This window comes from Phyllobates terribilis, unplaced genomic scaffold (genome assembly GCF_046119375.1).
Source record: "Phyllobates terribilis strain yellow unplaced genomic scaffold, ASM4611937v1 Scaffold_2__4_contigs__length_985480577, whole genome shotgun sequence".
Taxonomy (NCBI): Eukaryota; Metazoa; Chordata; class Amphibia; order Anura; family Dendrobatidae; genus Phyllobates; species Phyllobates terribilis.
The window spans coordinates 920,165,664-920,181,855 of NW_027362762.1; the positions used below are offsets into that span (position 1 = coordinate 920,165,664).

Here is a 16,192-nt window from a genome sequence, read left to right on the forward strand (position 1 = left end):
TAAAAGAAACAGATTTCATGCTGCCAGCGATATTCTGCATAGGGCGTTTTAAAACCCACATAAAACCCCCTTCCGCACGAGACGGTAACGAGAATTTAATGTCAGCGCTTTGCCCCAGCAGGACCTCTCTTCACAGAACCATCAAAAGTTTATTTTCTTCATATGAGAAAAATCAAACATACTTTCACACTAGGACAACGCTGCTGTCGGCGATTTTCATGAGTAAAAATGACATTGACCAGGAAGCCCCATATTTGCCATCATTGTATTCCCTCGTGTGTTTCCATAAATATATTTATAGGAATAGAGACAAAAATAAAATCAAGAGAAATCTCAAAAACGGATGAAGATTTATATACCGTATTTTTCGGACCATAAGATGCATTTTTTCCCCCCCAAATTTGGGAGGAAAATGGGGGGTGCGTCTTATGGTCCAAAGGTAGATAGTTGTGTACCTGAGAGTTGCGGTGGTGGTGGAGCGGGATCGCAGGGCCCTCCGTTGCATCCCTCCTTCCTTCAGGAACCCGGTGGTGGCAGCCGCAGAAGAGGTGAGATGCTGCGGACTGGTGTCTGGCAGGTGGCGCGGCCATCTTCCTGAAGCTGTGATCTAAAGGAAAATGGCCGCCCGAGCCGGCACATGCGCAGACTTGTATCTCGGGCGGCCATTTTCCTGTAGATCACAGCTTCAGAAAGATGGCCGCGTACACCAGAAAGCCGCACACGCAGCTCACCGGCCCTCAGCCAGACACCAGGCCCGGTCCCCAGCCAGACCCCGGCATGCAGTCAGACAAAGGCCCCCCATCCAGACACCGGTCCCCGGCACCAGACCTCAGCCAGACCCCAGCACGCAGCCAGACACCGGCCCCCATCCAGACCCTGGCCCCGACACCGGGCCTCAGCCACACCCCTAGCCAGGCACCGGGCCCCCAGCCATCTCACCTCTTCTGCTGCAGCTGCCAGGTTCCTGAGGGAGGGAACGGAGGGCCCTGCGATCCTTCTCCACCACAACTCCCTGCTTCTGGAGCACTGGCTTCCAGAAGGACCCTGCCTCCTGTGACCCCTGCTCCACCGCCCCACAGGTAAGATACTGTACCTATTCAGACTATGAGACAGACCCCCATTTTATAAAAAAAAATGTTTTTTTCCTATATTCCACCCCAAAATTTGGGGTGCATCTTATGGTTCGATGGGTCTTATAGTCCAAAAGATACGGTAGTAGTCATTTCAGCTAGTCGTCACCCAACTGTCTATAATAATTGGAAATAATCCCAATATCTCTGATACAGTGCACCAAATTCCCTGCGTGGCCATACAGCTTAACAGTCACTGTCATTTCAACAAACTTTGTATAAATCAGTCATAGACTATAAGATACTTGGTAATATATCTCTTTCAAGAAAATATGCTTCTTCATTTATGAGCCCTTTCTTATCCTCCCTCAACCTCCAAAAAAATCATCACTCACTTTGAAACTACTGGTAAAATCTTATAAGATTATTGGCTCACTGATGGATCAGGTTACATGCTGCCTGCAGAATCCAATGGAGAGGAGGATGAAGAGGGGGCAGGGGGCATTAGCAGAGATGAAGTCTGCGGGTGCTTTATAGCAAGGACTTAGTATATGTTTTAATGTAATGTCTGTCCTGCTTACCATGTCAGTGCTGGCGCTTGCTAACTTTATTTGCGATACGTCTATCCCTTTATTACATTTACAAAGATTATTTAGGGATAGTTTTAATTTAGGTATATTATGTAATGATATAAACCAGTTGGGAGGAGCTCAGAATAAGACAGATAAAACATATATAATCTTCTTATAAGACTGTCAGAACGAGCTCAGTGAATTCAAGTTTTAAGCAAGATTTATAGCAAGTGTTTAAAGGAGTATTCTCATCTCCAAGATCCTATCCCAATATGTAGTAGATGTAATAATAATAATAATATTAGCCAATACCTACAATTAGAAATGTAGTATAATTTTTCTGATTCCCTGTGTCTCTTTCCTCATGTGCAGGCATTGCAGGACTTTAGGTATCCATGGTTATGACCACTAGCAACTAGCTGTCGCTATATCAGTGGTCGTAATCATAGATACCAAAGGTCCTGCAATGCCATGCACATGAGGAAAAAGAGATAGGGAATCAGAAAAACTATACTACATTTCTAATTGGAGGTATTTGCTAATATTATTATTATTATACCTACTACATATTGGGATAGGATCTTGGAGATGGAAATACCCCTTTAATGGTCTCTTGTTGCTTGTTTAGTTCACAGCTAAACTGCTCAGTACACACAGTGTTGCACAGAAGTTTTTCGATTTTTGGACGTACCCACCCATTCCCTTCATCAAAAGTGCAGGCGTTTTGCATGGCAGAAATGCATGTATGGCAGAAATTCGGTGTCTTGCACTCCAGAAATACTAGCGAAGCACGAGTGTATGCTATGAAAGTCTTGATGAATTGGCCCAACAGTGTTTTTGATACAGCAACACAGTGATGAGAGGAGCAGGTCTTGTCTTCTCAGCTTGTGCAATGTATAGGAGATATCAGAGCAGCAGATATCCTGACAACTGACAATTCAAGATATAATATGCAGAGGAAAACAAAAATATAATACACAAGTTATATTATGACAAATATAGTTTAACTCCTGAAACATACAGCGTACGCACAGCAGCTTATTCTAAAAGGCGACTTGAAACGACGGGGACGCTTAAAAGGAAAATATCCTGGTTGCCAGCAGCCATCACTGGAGGCAGGCGTCTGCATGTTTATTATTGAGCACCATATCCAGTGAGCTCAAAGGCTTCCTCTAGTGGTGGCTGCAGGTGGCTATAGTTTACCTATACAGGGGATTTGCAGATTTGGATCAGAAAAATGAAGGCCCAATCGCAATAGGAAGAAACAACAAGACTCGCTCTCCCGCCTTGAAGAGTCCAGTCTTCTGGACAACCTGGCTGATCCTGCCAGTAGCATCTACTGGTCGGAAAGATTAAGCCATGCACGTGTAAGTGCACACGAACAGTACAGTGAAACAGCGAATGGCTTATTACATCAGCCATAGAAAAAGTGTAAAAAAGTAATGAACACTCACCCAAACACCGGTATGGAACCACAATATGAGTGTGGCTCTTGCACTGTTTGCGTCCCCTCTTGCACCAGTTATTGATCGTGACGGGTTGATTAGCTTCCACCACATTGGTTATCTGTAACTCTGGATAAACCTGGAGAAAAATGACACAATGACATTTAAGGACATTGAGTTTCTAGGAATTATTTCATAAGATACTGACAAAACAAAGCAGAAGTGGTCGTATGTCTAAAGGTCCCTACAACATTCGAAAATTGTTGGCCAAATGATGATTCGGTCAAGAAAAGCCCTGGTGGACCTTTCAAAGATTGGAATGGTCTTTTGGCGATAAGCAAAGTGAAGAACTTTTACAGTCTACAGAAAGCAATGGAGTACAGCCCATACTCCAAAGACCAGAGAGTTTCAGGAAGAAATTTACAAAGCCTTATTGATCTGTATGGTGTAGTGTTACTATTCGCTTTCACTAAATCGGTTATTCCTCCGCTGCTTAGGTCTCAATCTACACAGCAAAGCTGAGAAACCGAATGCAAGCAGTGTTGGAACTAAAATATTTCAAGCCTATTTTTTCTTTATTATCCATATTCAAACAATAAAAAAAGAAAATTATAATCAAATCCAGATTAAAATAATCTATTTTATCACGATACGCTTCCTTTTAACCGTAATATTCCCAGAAGCTTTAAGAGTAGCAATAACACGTTTGCACTGTGCTCACCATACATCTACAGTGAAGAGCGCTGGAGGAGGTCGGTGATCTGACAGTGAGCAATGCCCTTATTAAAAGTGGAGTTTGTGGGAGCGTATTTAGTAATGCGGCTGGTGAATACCATTACACTGTTATAATGGTTTCAGCGTAAAATTATTTCCTTAGGATGTGCATCTGCTCTATAATAAACACCGCAAAATAATGAATGCTAGAGCTCCGCATTACATCAAACCAACCCCAACGTCTTATCAAACCTCTCGAGTGCTTCCGGCGACGGTTACAAATGATTGCACGAGTCGTCCTCCGAGACTTACAGGGAATAGGAGATACAAATTGCTATTCATTTCTTTGCCCCCTTTCCTCTTTCTTGTGTCCCTGCTTTCCTCTAAATCATTTTCTTCACCGGAAAAAACAACATTACAGTGATAAAAGCAAAGATTTCAGTCACCATGGCTAGGAGTGTCAGGAAATGCTGCTTTATGTAAATCCGGAATTTCTACTGGCTCCGTATAAATATCGTTTATACATAATTTTTTTTTTTTTAATTTAGGCATGACTACGCTAGTGAAAATAAATGACAAAATACTGTGAAGGTGCCAAGAAGGTCACACCGCAGAAGGGAGCATTCCATCCTCCTTCCGTGGCCAGCAGGTACTTCTCCTAAGTGCACCAGGTTGCCATGGCAACCCAAGTACAAATGTGAAGTCACTCTTACGGGGCTATTTATCCCAGCTCAGGTAGCGACACGTCACCTGAGAATTCAGCTGCCAGTTCAGGAATCTCCGACAAACTCAGCCCTGCGACTGAGTTAACAATGCTATACTGCTCTACAAATTCTGCAATTGGATGCTCTGACAAATTAAGCTCTGTTGCTGGGTTAATTCTGCTATACTGCTCTACCAGTTCTGCGATAGGATGCCCTGACAAACGTAGATCTTCTACTGAGTCAACTCCGCTATACTGTTGTTTGAGTTATGCCTGGACTCAATGACAAATTTAGCTCTGCCACGGAGTCAAATCTCCTAAACTCCTGTGCCAGTACCACACTGGATTCTGTTGCAAACTCAACCTAATTGTTGAGCCTATCCTATTTCCTTCTGCAATACAACTCTCCTATGTCTTGCTTCATCGGTTCCTACCAGTACTGCCCTTCTTGTTGCTGTCCAGTCACAACACCCTCCATTGTTCCACCTGGGTCACGCTAAAGCAACGTCATTTATCCGCATTGCCCAATAGCTGCTCATCCGGACCCCAAGGACTTTGATAATCCACCTCACCAGGTAAGATATAACATATGTGTCTCCTTTTACAGCCTAAAGCAAAATTTTTATGTGTTCACTTTATTGGTGGGTAATAGATTAAGGACCTAACGACACATCTATCATACTACTTCGTTCACTGGAGCGTCTGATGAGTGATGCATGGCCAGAAATCTCAAGATACAAAAATTAGGCGTCACAACCCCACTGTGCCCTCGTTTTGACCCAACTCAACAAACTCAAATTTGCACTTAAATTTGACTACTTTTCACAGCTTTTAATGAAATGGGGGCAAAGGGTGTGGAGAGATAGCATGCAGCAGACGATAGGTAGGGCAATCCGATGAGAGCTGGTGATATCTCTGGTCTGTTCCAGCCAACCTTAGGGGTTGGCCATTATCTCTCTAAAAATATTATAATTGAAGTGCCCTTTTCATTACGTTCCCAAAGCACCCTAGGTAGCATTATCTTGAATTTCCATCCTACCTTTTAAGGCTCCCAGACACATTTGAGAGCTGTGGGCCAAAAAACAGTTCAAATCGACAACTTTCTCTTCGAGCTCCTCCACACATAGGAATACTTTGCTCGGCCGAGCGAGCGTTCTTGCATTCTCTAGGAGGAGTCTGGCAGCGGCTTATCCCTTCACCACACAAAAGGATCGATTGCTGAAATTCCAGCAGCCGGCTCCTTGTCTCCGCCAACATCACCTGTTGGGAAAGCTGGGGCGCCCACATACTCATTAGGCGGTAATAAAAGAAAAATTTGGGAAATGGATAATTTTTCGCTGTATGATGACATGGACATTTAGAAATGGTTGATAACCATTTAGCTGTAAAGCATCCATTTCTGTGTGGGGGGGGGAGTTCCTTGATGGGTTCTGGACTCCCCTCTAAGCATTTTTCACCTATTTAATAAAACTTTCTCAGTCATTTTACAGAATCAGAGGTGGGTAATGGCAGGCAATCATTAATTCCCCAAGGACACTCTTCTTTAAATATCATAGCAGCTGACTTACTAACTGGAGCATAAATCCGATTCCAATTATATGGGGCAGAACGAAAAGAGAGATCCGAGAGACCAAGTCATCTATAGCACAAAAAGAGGAAATCACGCCAACCTCAACTAACTGGGGAGGAAGCATGAAGCGAGCAGGGGGGAGGAAGCATGAAGCGAGCAGGGGGGAGGAAGCATGAAGCGAGCAGGGGGAGGAAGCATGAAGCGAGCAGGGGGGAGGAAGCATGAAGCGAGCAGGGGGGAGGAAGCATGAAGCGAGCAGGGGGAGGAAGCATGAAGCGAGCCGGGGGGAGGAAGCATGAAGCGAGCAGGGGAGAGGAAGCATGAAGAGAGCAGGGGGAGGAAGCATGAAGAGAGCAGGGGGGAGGAAGCATGAAGCGAGCAGGGGGGAGGAAGCATGAAGCGAGCAGGAGGGAGGAAGCATGAAGCGAGCCGGGGGGAGGAAGCATGAAGCGAGCCGGGGGGAGGAAGCATGAAGCGAGCAGGGGGGAGGAAGCATGAAGCGAGCAGGGGGGAGGAAGCATGAAGCGAGCAGGGGGGAGGAAGCATGAAGCGAGCAGGGGGGAGGAAGCATGAAGCGAGCAGGGGGGAGGAAGCATGAAGCGAGCAGGGGGGAGGAAGCATGAAGCGAGCAGGGGGGAGGAAGCATGAAGCGAGCAGGGGGGAGAAAGCATGAAGCGAGCAGGGGGAGGAAGCATGAAGAGAGCAGGGGGAGGAAGCATGAAGAGAGCAGGGGGGAGGAAGCATGAAGCGAGCAGGGGGGAGGAAGCATGAAGCGAGCAGGGGGGAGGAAGCATGAAGCGAGCAGGGGGGAGAAAGCATGAAGCGAGCAGGGGGGAGAAAGCATGAAGCGAGCAGGGGGAGGAAGCATGAAGCGAGCAGGGGGGAGGAAGCATGAAGCGAGCAGGGGGGAGAAAGCATGAAGCGAGCAGGGGGAGGAAGCATGAAGAGAGCAGGGGGAGGAAGCATGAAGAGAGCAGGGGGAGGAAGCATGAAGAGAGCAGGGAGAGGAAGCATGAAGCGAGCAGGGGGAGGAAGCATGAAGAGAGCAGGGGGAGGAAGCATGAAGCGAGCAGGGGGGAGAAAGCATGAAGCGAGCAGGGGGGAGAAAGCATGAAGTGAGCAGGGGGGAGAAAGCATGAAGAGAGCAGGGGGAGGAAGCATGAAGAGAGCAGGGGGAGGAAGCATGAAGACAGCAGGGGGAGGAAGCATGAAGAGAGCAGGCGATTTGTAGAAACTCAATGACTGCTACTACTTTACAAAGCATGATGGCCAGTTTGACATGGGGCTGATCACTGGTATTATATGGGTACTGTACTGAGTATTCTAGGTCGTAATAGCTAGTTTTATATGGCCATTGTTGTTGGTATTGAAAGGAGCATGCGACATACAGCGTGGGTAGTATTATATATGCACATTATGATTACCCAGAATGTACATGTCCAAAATATACATATTCAATCTGCAATGACCAAATATTTGTAGATCTAAAATCAGGATAAAGAGAGTTATTATAAAACAAATAACTTCTTTATACAAAGTAATAACATTTATTTCAGATCTAACAAAAAAAGAACACTTAATGTTTTTTTTGTTCTCTGAAACGCCGCCCCGGGCTACATGTTCTCTAGAAGGTAATATAAATATTGCAAGAGAGGAATATTATTATATTAAAATTAGGCAGCCATTAACTGTAACAATTGAGAACGGCTCGTGGAATGCCAATTATTTGGACATTCAGTGAAGAAAAACGTTACCTCCTTGGAGAGCAATATTTCACCGCTTATTCCTTAGGAACGCCAGGCTCTAGTCGAGAATCAGAAATTTTGAAGCAGGCATTCACATAGGAGTATAATTTTAATCATAAGGGGTTGAGAAAATTTGCAAATGTATTGCATCGCTACCGATTAGTACGGATTCCAATTTACAGACGGTATTATAATTCAGAGCTAGAGTTACAATTCAGCTGCCCTCAGAGCTGAAGTCTCCCAGCGCTACTACTGGCTGGTAGTATGCACACGGCTTGTTGTAGAAAAAGTAAAAGTAGCATTTACTCTGGCCTTTGTGCAGTTTTTAGGTGTTTTCAAGCTTGAACACTACAGCTTTATTAACCCCTTAGTGTCCACCAATACATTTTTTTTTTTTACTAAACAGAGATAAGAGAATAGCGCCCCCGACGGGTGAAAATGCCGCAGCTGTAACCTGTACACTATAGCCGACACCCTGCAGCATCAGTCCATGTTGGCACTGACCATGGCTATTTAACCCCCTTAGAACCTGTTGTCAATAGTGACTACGGCATCTAGATGGTTAACAGATTGTGGGGGCTCCCTCCTTAATCTCATCTGCACCCTGAGATCTTGATTGTGAATTGCCATGGCAAGCATCAGGACCACCCAGACAAATAATGGCCTTAGAGTCTGCCGACCCTGTTCAGAAGTTATTAACATTTAGGTGGCAAAAATAAAAGTTTTCTTTCCTGTTTTGCATTAATTCCTGAAAAGCACCTAAATGGTTAATAAACTACCTGTAAGCAACTTTGAATATGTTGAGGGGCGCCATTTTTCAAATGGCATCACTTTTGGGGGTTTTCCAATATATAGGACCCCCAAAATCACTTCAAAGCTAAATGTCCCTTTAAAAAAAAAAAAAAATTGTAAATTTCAAATTTCCTCGAAACTGTAAAATTGCAGCAGCAATTTTAACATCCTAAGAACATTTCATAAATGGTGCTGTTGTAAAGCAGACATGAGGGAACTGTTCTATATTAACTTTTTATTGTGTGGTGTGACTGCCTGGATTAAAGGGATAAATCTTTCCAAGATTGAAAATTGCTAATTTTTTTAACATTTTTGGTCAAATAACTGATATTTTTGCAAAATAAACACAAAAACATATTGACCTAAATTTACCATTAACATAAAATACAACGTATCACAAAAAAAAAAAGTCTCAAAATCACTGGGATATGTTAAAACGTTCCAGTTATTGCCGCACATCAGCTGTGAAAAATTTTGCCTGATAACTAAAAGGGTTAAATTGTCGCACTTACTCGCTGTTTACTCTTTTGAACGCTTTTACATAAAAAAGGGTCATTGTCTGAGTTGAGAACATTCCAGGAGAAACTAAATCGACATTCTTTTCTTCTTAGAAGCTTCCTCAGTATGGGGAATATTTATCACCCAGTCATTAGTACAATGTAAAATATCTCAAGGTCTGTTGAGTTCAGAAATGCATTAACGTGTGAGCATATCCACACTACGCTGCTTTAAACAGAGACTGGAGGACATTTCGTTAATAATTTACGCCACTTTTCCTCCCTTCTCGCTGTATTCACTCTCACAAAGAGAGTAACTACAGCTGCATCCCCCTCCTCTACCTTTTGACCTGTATTTTTTTTTTGTGTTATTGTAGTTATTTCTTTTTTTTTTACCAAAGACAGTCATGTATATTAGATCTATACCGCCAAAATAAGACAATTTTGGTAGAACTATCCCACCATCAAATGTGTATGGGAAAGACGGATAAGGACCAAGCAGTTTGATTTTCAAGAGCTGAAGAGTGTGGAAGTATGTAAAAGGGCGGTTGGTCGTGAGAGATACCTGTCTAATATATATTGGCCAACCTAAGATTTATTACTAGATTTCAAAAACTTACATGTACTACGGATTTATGTGAAAAAATTAGAACGATAGGTAGTTTAGGTTAAAAAGGACAAAAATCAACAAAAAGACCCTACATGAAATAATGTGGGTTTTTTTTGTTTGTTTGTTTTTTTAGACTGATGGCGTTTGTAAAGCTGAACATAGACATATCAAGAATAAAGATGCTCCTCAGTTGCCTAGTTTGACAACTCCTAAAACCAGGTCCAGTAAAATAAATGCCCAGGGTGGGCAATTAATTTTCCCAAGGGGGCCGCATAAGACAGTGACTGTTGTAGAGGGACAAGTGCGCAATATTATTATTATTTTATACTTATGTTATCATTTAATATTGAGTAAAATTAAAGCAAGTATCACACCCAAAATCAATATTAAATCATAGTAAGACTTTAAATATAATTTAATTTACATGCAAATAAGGGGCATGGCCAAGAGTTTGCTGCACGATTATACCCCCTCATTTTGCATGTTGAAGGCCTTCCCGTTTCTGAAAGACAGCGCTCTCTTCTCAGAGCATGCATTGTATGAACACAGATTGTGTGTGTGTGTGCATGCTTAGCGACACGGTCTGATCCAGGCAGCGTACGCACACAGTGCCATTGCGCGCACACAGTGCCAGCGCGCGTTCTTCTCCCTGGCTCTTATCAGCACAGATACAACTCGCTATACTTTCAGGCCGTGGGGGAGACCTCCACACAGTATGATGGACCCCACAGCTCCCCCACATGGTATCATGAGCCCACTGTACTTTATTACACACATCGCATGATGCCACCACAGCCACCCACAGTACGATTCCCCAGAGTATGATGATCCCCACACACACAGTATGATGCCAACACAGTTATCCCCCCACAAGTACTGACTGAAAAAACCCTACAGACCTCACTCCATTCCTCCGACGTGCAGCTACATTCTGTGCAGCATGTGGACTGAGGCTCCCCGTGCAGCATGTGGACTGAGGCTCCCCGTGCAGCATGTGGACTGAGGCTCCCCGTGCAGCATGTGGACTGAGGCTCCCCGTGCAGCATGTGGACTGAGGCTCCCCGTGCAGCATGTGGAATGAGGCTCCCCGTGCAGCATGTGGAATGAGGCTCCCCGTGCAGCATGTGGAATGAGGCTCCCCGTGCAGCATGTGGAATGAGGCTCCCCGTGCAGCATGTGGAATGAGGCTCCCCGTGCAGCATGTGGAATGAGGCTCCCCGTGCAGCATGTGGAATGAGGCTCCCCGTGCAGCATGTGGAATGAGGCTCCGCGCAGCAGGCACGCTGTATCATCACAAAGGCTGCGCTGAGAGTCAGACACATTGGCTAAATGGTGACTGAAGGAGCAGACGGTTCCCTGTTCCACTAATGAACTAGATCTGCATCTTAAGGATGTAAATTGTCTCTTCAGAGAGGAAGAGGACTAGAACTCTATAGAAGCCACCTGTTGGTAGCAGTGATCCTAGAAGTCACTATTGACCCTTTAACAAATCTTGCAAAATGAATTAGGATTAGTGATGAGCGAGCATGCTTGTTACTCGAGATTTACGAGCATGCTCGGGTGTTTTCTGAGTATCTTCGGAGTGCTCGAATGTTATATTTGAATCACTGTGTGTGCATGATTTGCAACTTTTTGACAGCTTTAATACATGTGAGGAATGCCTGTTTGTTAGGCATTCCTCACATGTATTAAAGCTGTGAAACAGTTGCAAATCATGCACACACAGTGACTCAAACATAGCATTTGAGTACGCCGCAAATACTCGGCGAGCACCTGAGCATGCTCGCCGAAAGGGTTAACAGAGCATGCTCGCCGAAAGGGTTAACAGAACACGCTCACTTATCACTACTTAGCATAATAGCCAAATCAGAATCTCAATTTGCAGACAAGGTGTTTCAGGGTATTGCCCCTCATCAGTGCAAAGTATGAGATCTGATTTGGCTGGGTGAGAGGCTCTGGACTGAGCTCTAAGGGGTAACGTTTCTCCTTGTATAGAGTGACACACTGGCTCTGGCTTATTCGCCGTGCAATGCTCCTCTGGGAAATTAAATATGCAAATTGTCTCTTCAGAGCGGAAGAGGACTAGAACTGTAGTGCCACCTATTGGAAGTAGCCATCCTAAAAGTCACTATCGGATGCAAATACAATTGAAATTTAGATGCCGGGCAGAAAGGGGAGGTGTGGGCTACAGTGGGCGCTCAGTACATCATCGGCTTTCCCGGTCAGCAGGCCACAAAGAAGCAGCTAAAGAGCCAGATCGTACATGTGGGCTGCAGTTTGGAGGGTCAGGTCTGGTCTTGAGTCTTTGTGAATGGACCCCCCAAATAATGCATATTCTTATATTACAACCAGGTTTCTAAGAACATTCTTCACTCCTTGCAGATGCTCCAAAAGTGCCAAAGATCAACATGATGACTGCAAAATACATTTCACAGTCTCTTTTTTTTAAGACAAGAACCATAAGTAAAGTAATCAATCAATCAATCAATCTCCATGGAGACTACATCCACGCAGATACCGACTGCACGGCTTGACACTAATAACTTTCTTAAAAGTGACTATACATCACCCGTGCTGACAGTACAAAGACAGACAAGTCATGGTTTTCGGTACAAATGACTTTTTTAGCAATACTTAAAAAGATGTCATTTCCCATATCTGTCAGACTGAAGTACGACAAGACAACATCGTAGGGTAGCAAGTCTGCTCTCAACCAGTGATGGAAAAAAGCCTCCACCTACACACGGCCGTCGTTTGACACTTGAGGCTTCGTATCGAGGAGAATATCTGAGATGAAAGGAAGATCTCTAATGGCCAATTTGATTTGTTCTACCTAGTGATCCTGACGAAAAGCACAGAGAGAACTTTCCAGGTGTACCGCCACTAGGTGCTAGAAGCTTCTGAGGTTACATCGGCCAATTAGTGCTTTAAACCTAATGAACCAACGTACTGAGAAGTCTCCCAATAGCTAATGACTGTCAATAGACTCATTCGAAAGGTCAAGAAGAAGAAGGTATAAACCAAGTCAAGAGCAACTCTATAACCTGCCCATTTAATTAAAAACTCAATAGTAGGATAGTAATATATACTTTATACTAGTATATCTATGTCATGGAAAGCAGAAAAGGCCAACAGTAAGATCGAAGATAAAAGGGTTGTCCAGAATAACTATTTTTCTTCTTGGCCATGACCTAACCAGTATATGGAGCCCCCTTCTCTCCGTAGAGTCCCAATCTCCAGCAGATCTGTGCTGGAGATCACGTGGTCCCTATACGGAGATCACGTGGTCCCTATACAGAGTTCAGCTCTATAAAAACTAAGGGGAGAGAAGGAGTCGTGAACTAAATGAGCTAAGGTTGTAATATTTTTTTTCATACCTGGTACAATAGCCACTTACAACAAAAGAAATATGCAAATATCCCAGACAACCCCTCTAACGTAAAATGACCACCATATGCCTAGAACAAACCATTAGTTGCCAGATACTAAAAATTGGATAATTAATCGTTTTTGGAATTTATAGTTGTATGCTAAAACAACTGTATTTTTTTAGGCCCCATTCAGACTGGCAAATTGTACTCATAGCAAAAGTAGGGAAAAAAATCCAGCAACCACAAAAAGGAAAATCTAAAACATCAAATTAGAATATATTAAAAATAGAAGAAAAAAAAAAAAAAGGTAAAATAACATGTTAACGCTAAGTTGACGAGTTTCGAGTTATACAAGCTCTTAATCTTGACCAAGATCAAGGACAAGATTAAGAGCATGTATAGCCCGAAACGCGTCAACTTAGCGTGAACAATTAACCTAATTTTTTTTCTTCTATTTTTAATATATTCTAATAAATGTGAGGTTTTAGATTTTCCTTCTTGCGGTTGCTGGATTTTCCTCCCCACTTTTTCAATGGCTCTACACCATTTAAAAGGAATAGTATAGGGAATAACGTTGATCACTGCGAATGCGGCCACTGCGATCCCGAAAACGGACCACTGTGATCCAGAGCTCCGTTTCGAATGGGGATGAGGTGCTCATGCTTGTTCTCTGCTCCATTCATTGTCCATGCAGCAGCTACAGAAAGAGTACAAAGCTCAGCTCTTCTTGGTGGTCCTATAAACAATGAATGGAGTGAAGGTCGAGCATGTGCACCTCATCTCCATTCGAAGGAGACCTCTGGATCGCAGTGGTCAGTTTTCTGGATCGCAGTAGTCGGACCCCCATTGATCAATAGCTCATCTCCTATCCTATTCCCACGCACTTCATCTCCATTCCGAACAGAGCTACATTTGTGGGACTCAGCAGCCCAGTTCTCAGAATCGTGGGGGGCCCAGCAGTCAGACCCCCAGCAATCAGTAAGTTATCTCCTTTTCTATGGATAGGGGATAACTTGTGATTTTTGGAAAACCCCTTCAATGTAAGTTTGAGAACAATCAGCTATATATCGAAGGCCATTAAGTAAATACTGAATTATTGTAAAACCTTCACATCAGTATTGTGTTACGGTTCTGTCCTGTGTGATCCGCACATTAGGCCATATCTACCTTTCACGCCTTTGAAGCCACAACATGATATGTGAAATGTGAGATCACAGAATCCTCTTTACATAATTGCAGCTTAAAGAACGTTTGTTGTTAGTCTACGGGGCGGCTCGAATGACCTACTTTTCTTACATTTTTCTTGATCTTTGAAGGAAAGTTCAGGTTCTGAATATACTTCCCTGGGGGGGGGGTTAATAGCAATGTGGAACGTGAACTATAGGGGATCATTAAAGGGAATCTGTCACCAGGATTTTGCTGTCTCATCATATTGTAGAGAGAGACACTGATTCCAGTGATGTATGACTTAGCTTCCTGGGTGCAGCAGTTGTGATACAATCAGGGTTTTTAGATGTAGTATGTAGCAGAGCTCAGAAAGCTAACCCCACCAACACCATAGCTGTGTACACATTATAAATTGCCAGTAAGCTGTGAATCAGTGCTGGGGTCGGAGTTGGACCACGGCTCATGCGGAAGCTAGTCCGACAGTGATAATCTCCTGCTGATAAAACACTCTTCTATTAAAACAACAGCACACAGCCTAATAAGTAACAAATCACTGAAATCAGTGTCTCAGCTATTCTCTCATGCTGCCCTCAGATTACATAGCAAAAACCTGCTGACAGATTCCCTTTAAAAGAGGGCTTCAGGCTTTTCAGAGCCATTTGCACTCAAACACTACCACGGTCCACATGAAGAGGTTTTTTTTTTTTTTTTTTATAACATTGCAGTCTTTGGCAGACAGATGCACATGTATTGTCATATGTCTGCATCAGTTTTTTTAACCTGGATTTTTTTTCCCCAGAAAACAAGCCACATTGCTGTTCCCTTACACTCTCACCGTGTCCTCTTAAAAAAAAATACAACGGATCTATTTGGAAAAAAAAAAATAAATAGAAAAAAAGGGATGGAATGTATGTGTTATATAGGGGTGTTCAACCTTTTGGGCTCCTTGGGCCATATTGGTAGAAGAAGAGTTTTCTTGGCTGCACAATGAGCTTGATCACATGACCATGATGTCACCAAAGGTTCTTCTTCCCTTGGAAACTGAACCGATTATGCAGAACTGGCATTATCAGTGCAGTTTCTTTATTTAAAACAGATGGCCCAGAAACCATCCTACCACCCCGCACGCTGTGTAGGATCTCGCAAGAGGTTTCTTTGGGGATGGGGAACCTTGTTAACTAAACAGTACCCTCCCCCCCTCCGTATTGGGCAGCACGGTGGCTCAGTGGTTAGCACTGCAGCCTTGCAGCGCTGGGGTCCTGGGTTCAAATCCCACCAAGGACAACATCTGCAAGGAGTTTGTATGTTCTCCCTGTGTTGTGTGGGTTTCCTCCGGGTTCTCCGGTTTCCTCCCACTCGAAAGACATCCTGATAGGGAATCTAGATTGTGAGCCCCAATGGGGACGGTGATGATGACATCAGAATATGATGGCGCTATATAAAAAAAAGCATAACAAATAATAAATTGGAAGACAACACACTGAAAGTCGCATATCGCCACATGCGTACTGATAACGAGAGAGCCGGGTAATGTTTATTCTATATGACGTTGCGACGTGTAACAACATAAAAAAAAGGTCATAATATTTTGTTGGGCCACAGGTTGGACACCCCTACTTTGATATATTTTAATCGGATTTTTTTTTTGTTTGTTTGCAATGTGTATCTATCAAAGATGATAAAAACTTGGTGTGAAACAAGCCTACGACCATCCCGACCCTTTGTTCTACAATGTTTACACCTAAAGAAATCATTCTGCTTAGTAACAGATTGTTCTTTGCAATATTCATTACTAAATATCAAAAAAACACAAGTTCTTCCCATTATTTTTTAGTTTTTGCCACAACAAAAAGTTCTGATTTATTAAAGTCTTTTTGTGCAGTCTACTTTTTTTTTTTCTATTCCCTATATTAAAAATTGCTGGAAGATATTTTGC

The 16,192-nt window shown here is 43.4% G+C and overlaps 1 protein-coding gene across 4 annotated transcripts in view; it reads right to left on the reverse strand.

Moving 5' to 3' along the window:
- The window catches only part of APP (amyloid beta precursor protein), a 248,504-nt gene that overhangs the window by 140,141 nt on the left and 92,171 nt on the right, over positions 1-16,192 (reverse strand). For all 4 annotated transcript variants that reach the window (XM_073668274.1, XM_073668273.1, XM_073668283.1 and 1 more), the window contains exon 3: positions 3,097-3,226. In XM_073668274.1, the coding sequence (XP_073524375.1) occupies positions 3,097-3,226 (130 nt within the window). The remainder of the gene's footprint in view (positions 1-3,096; positions 3,227-16,192) is intronic.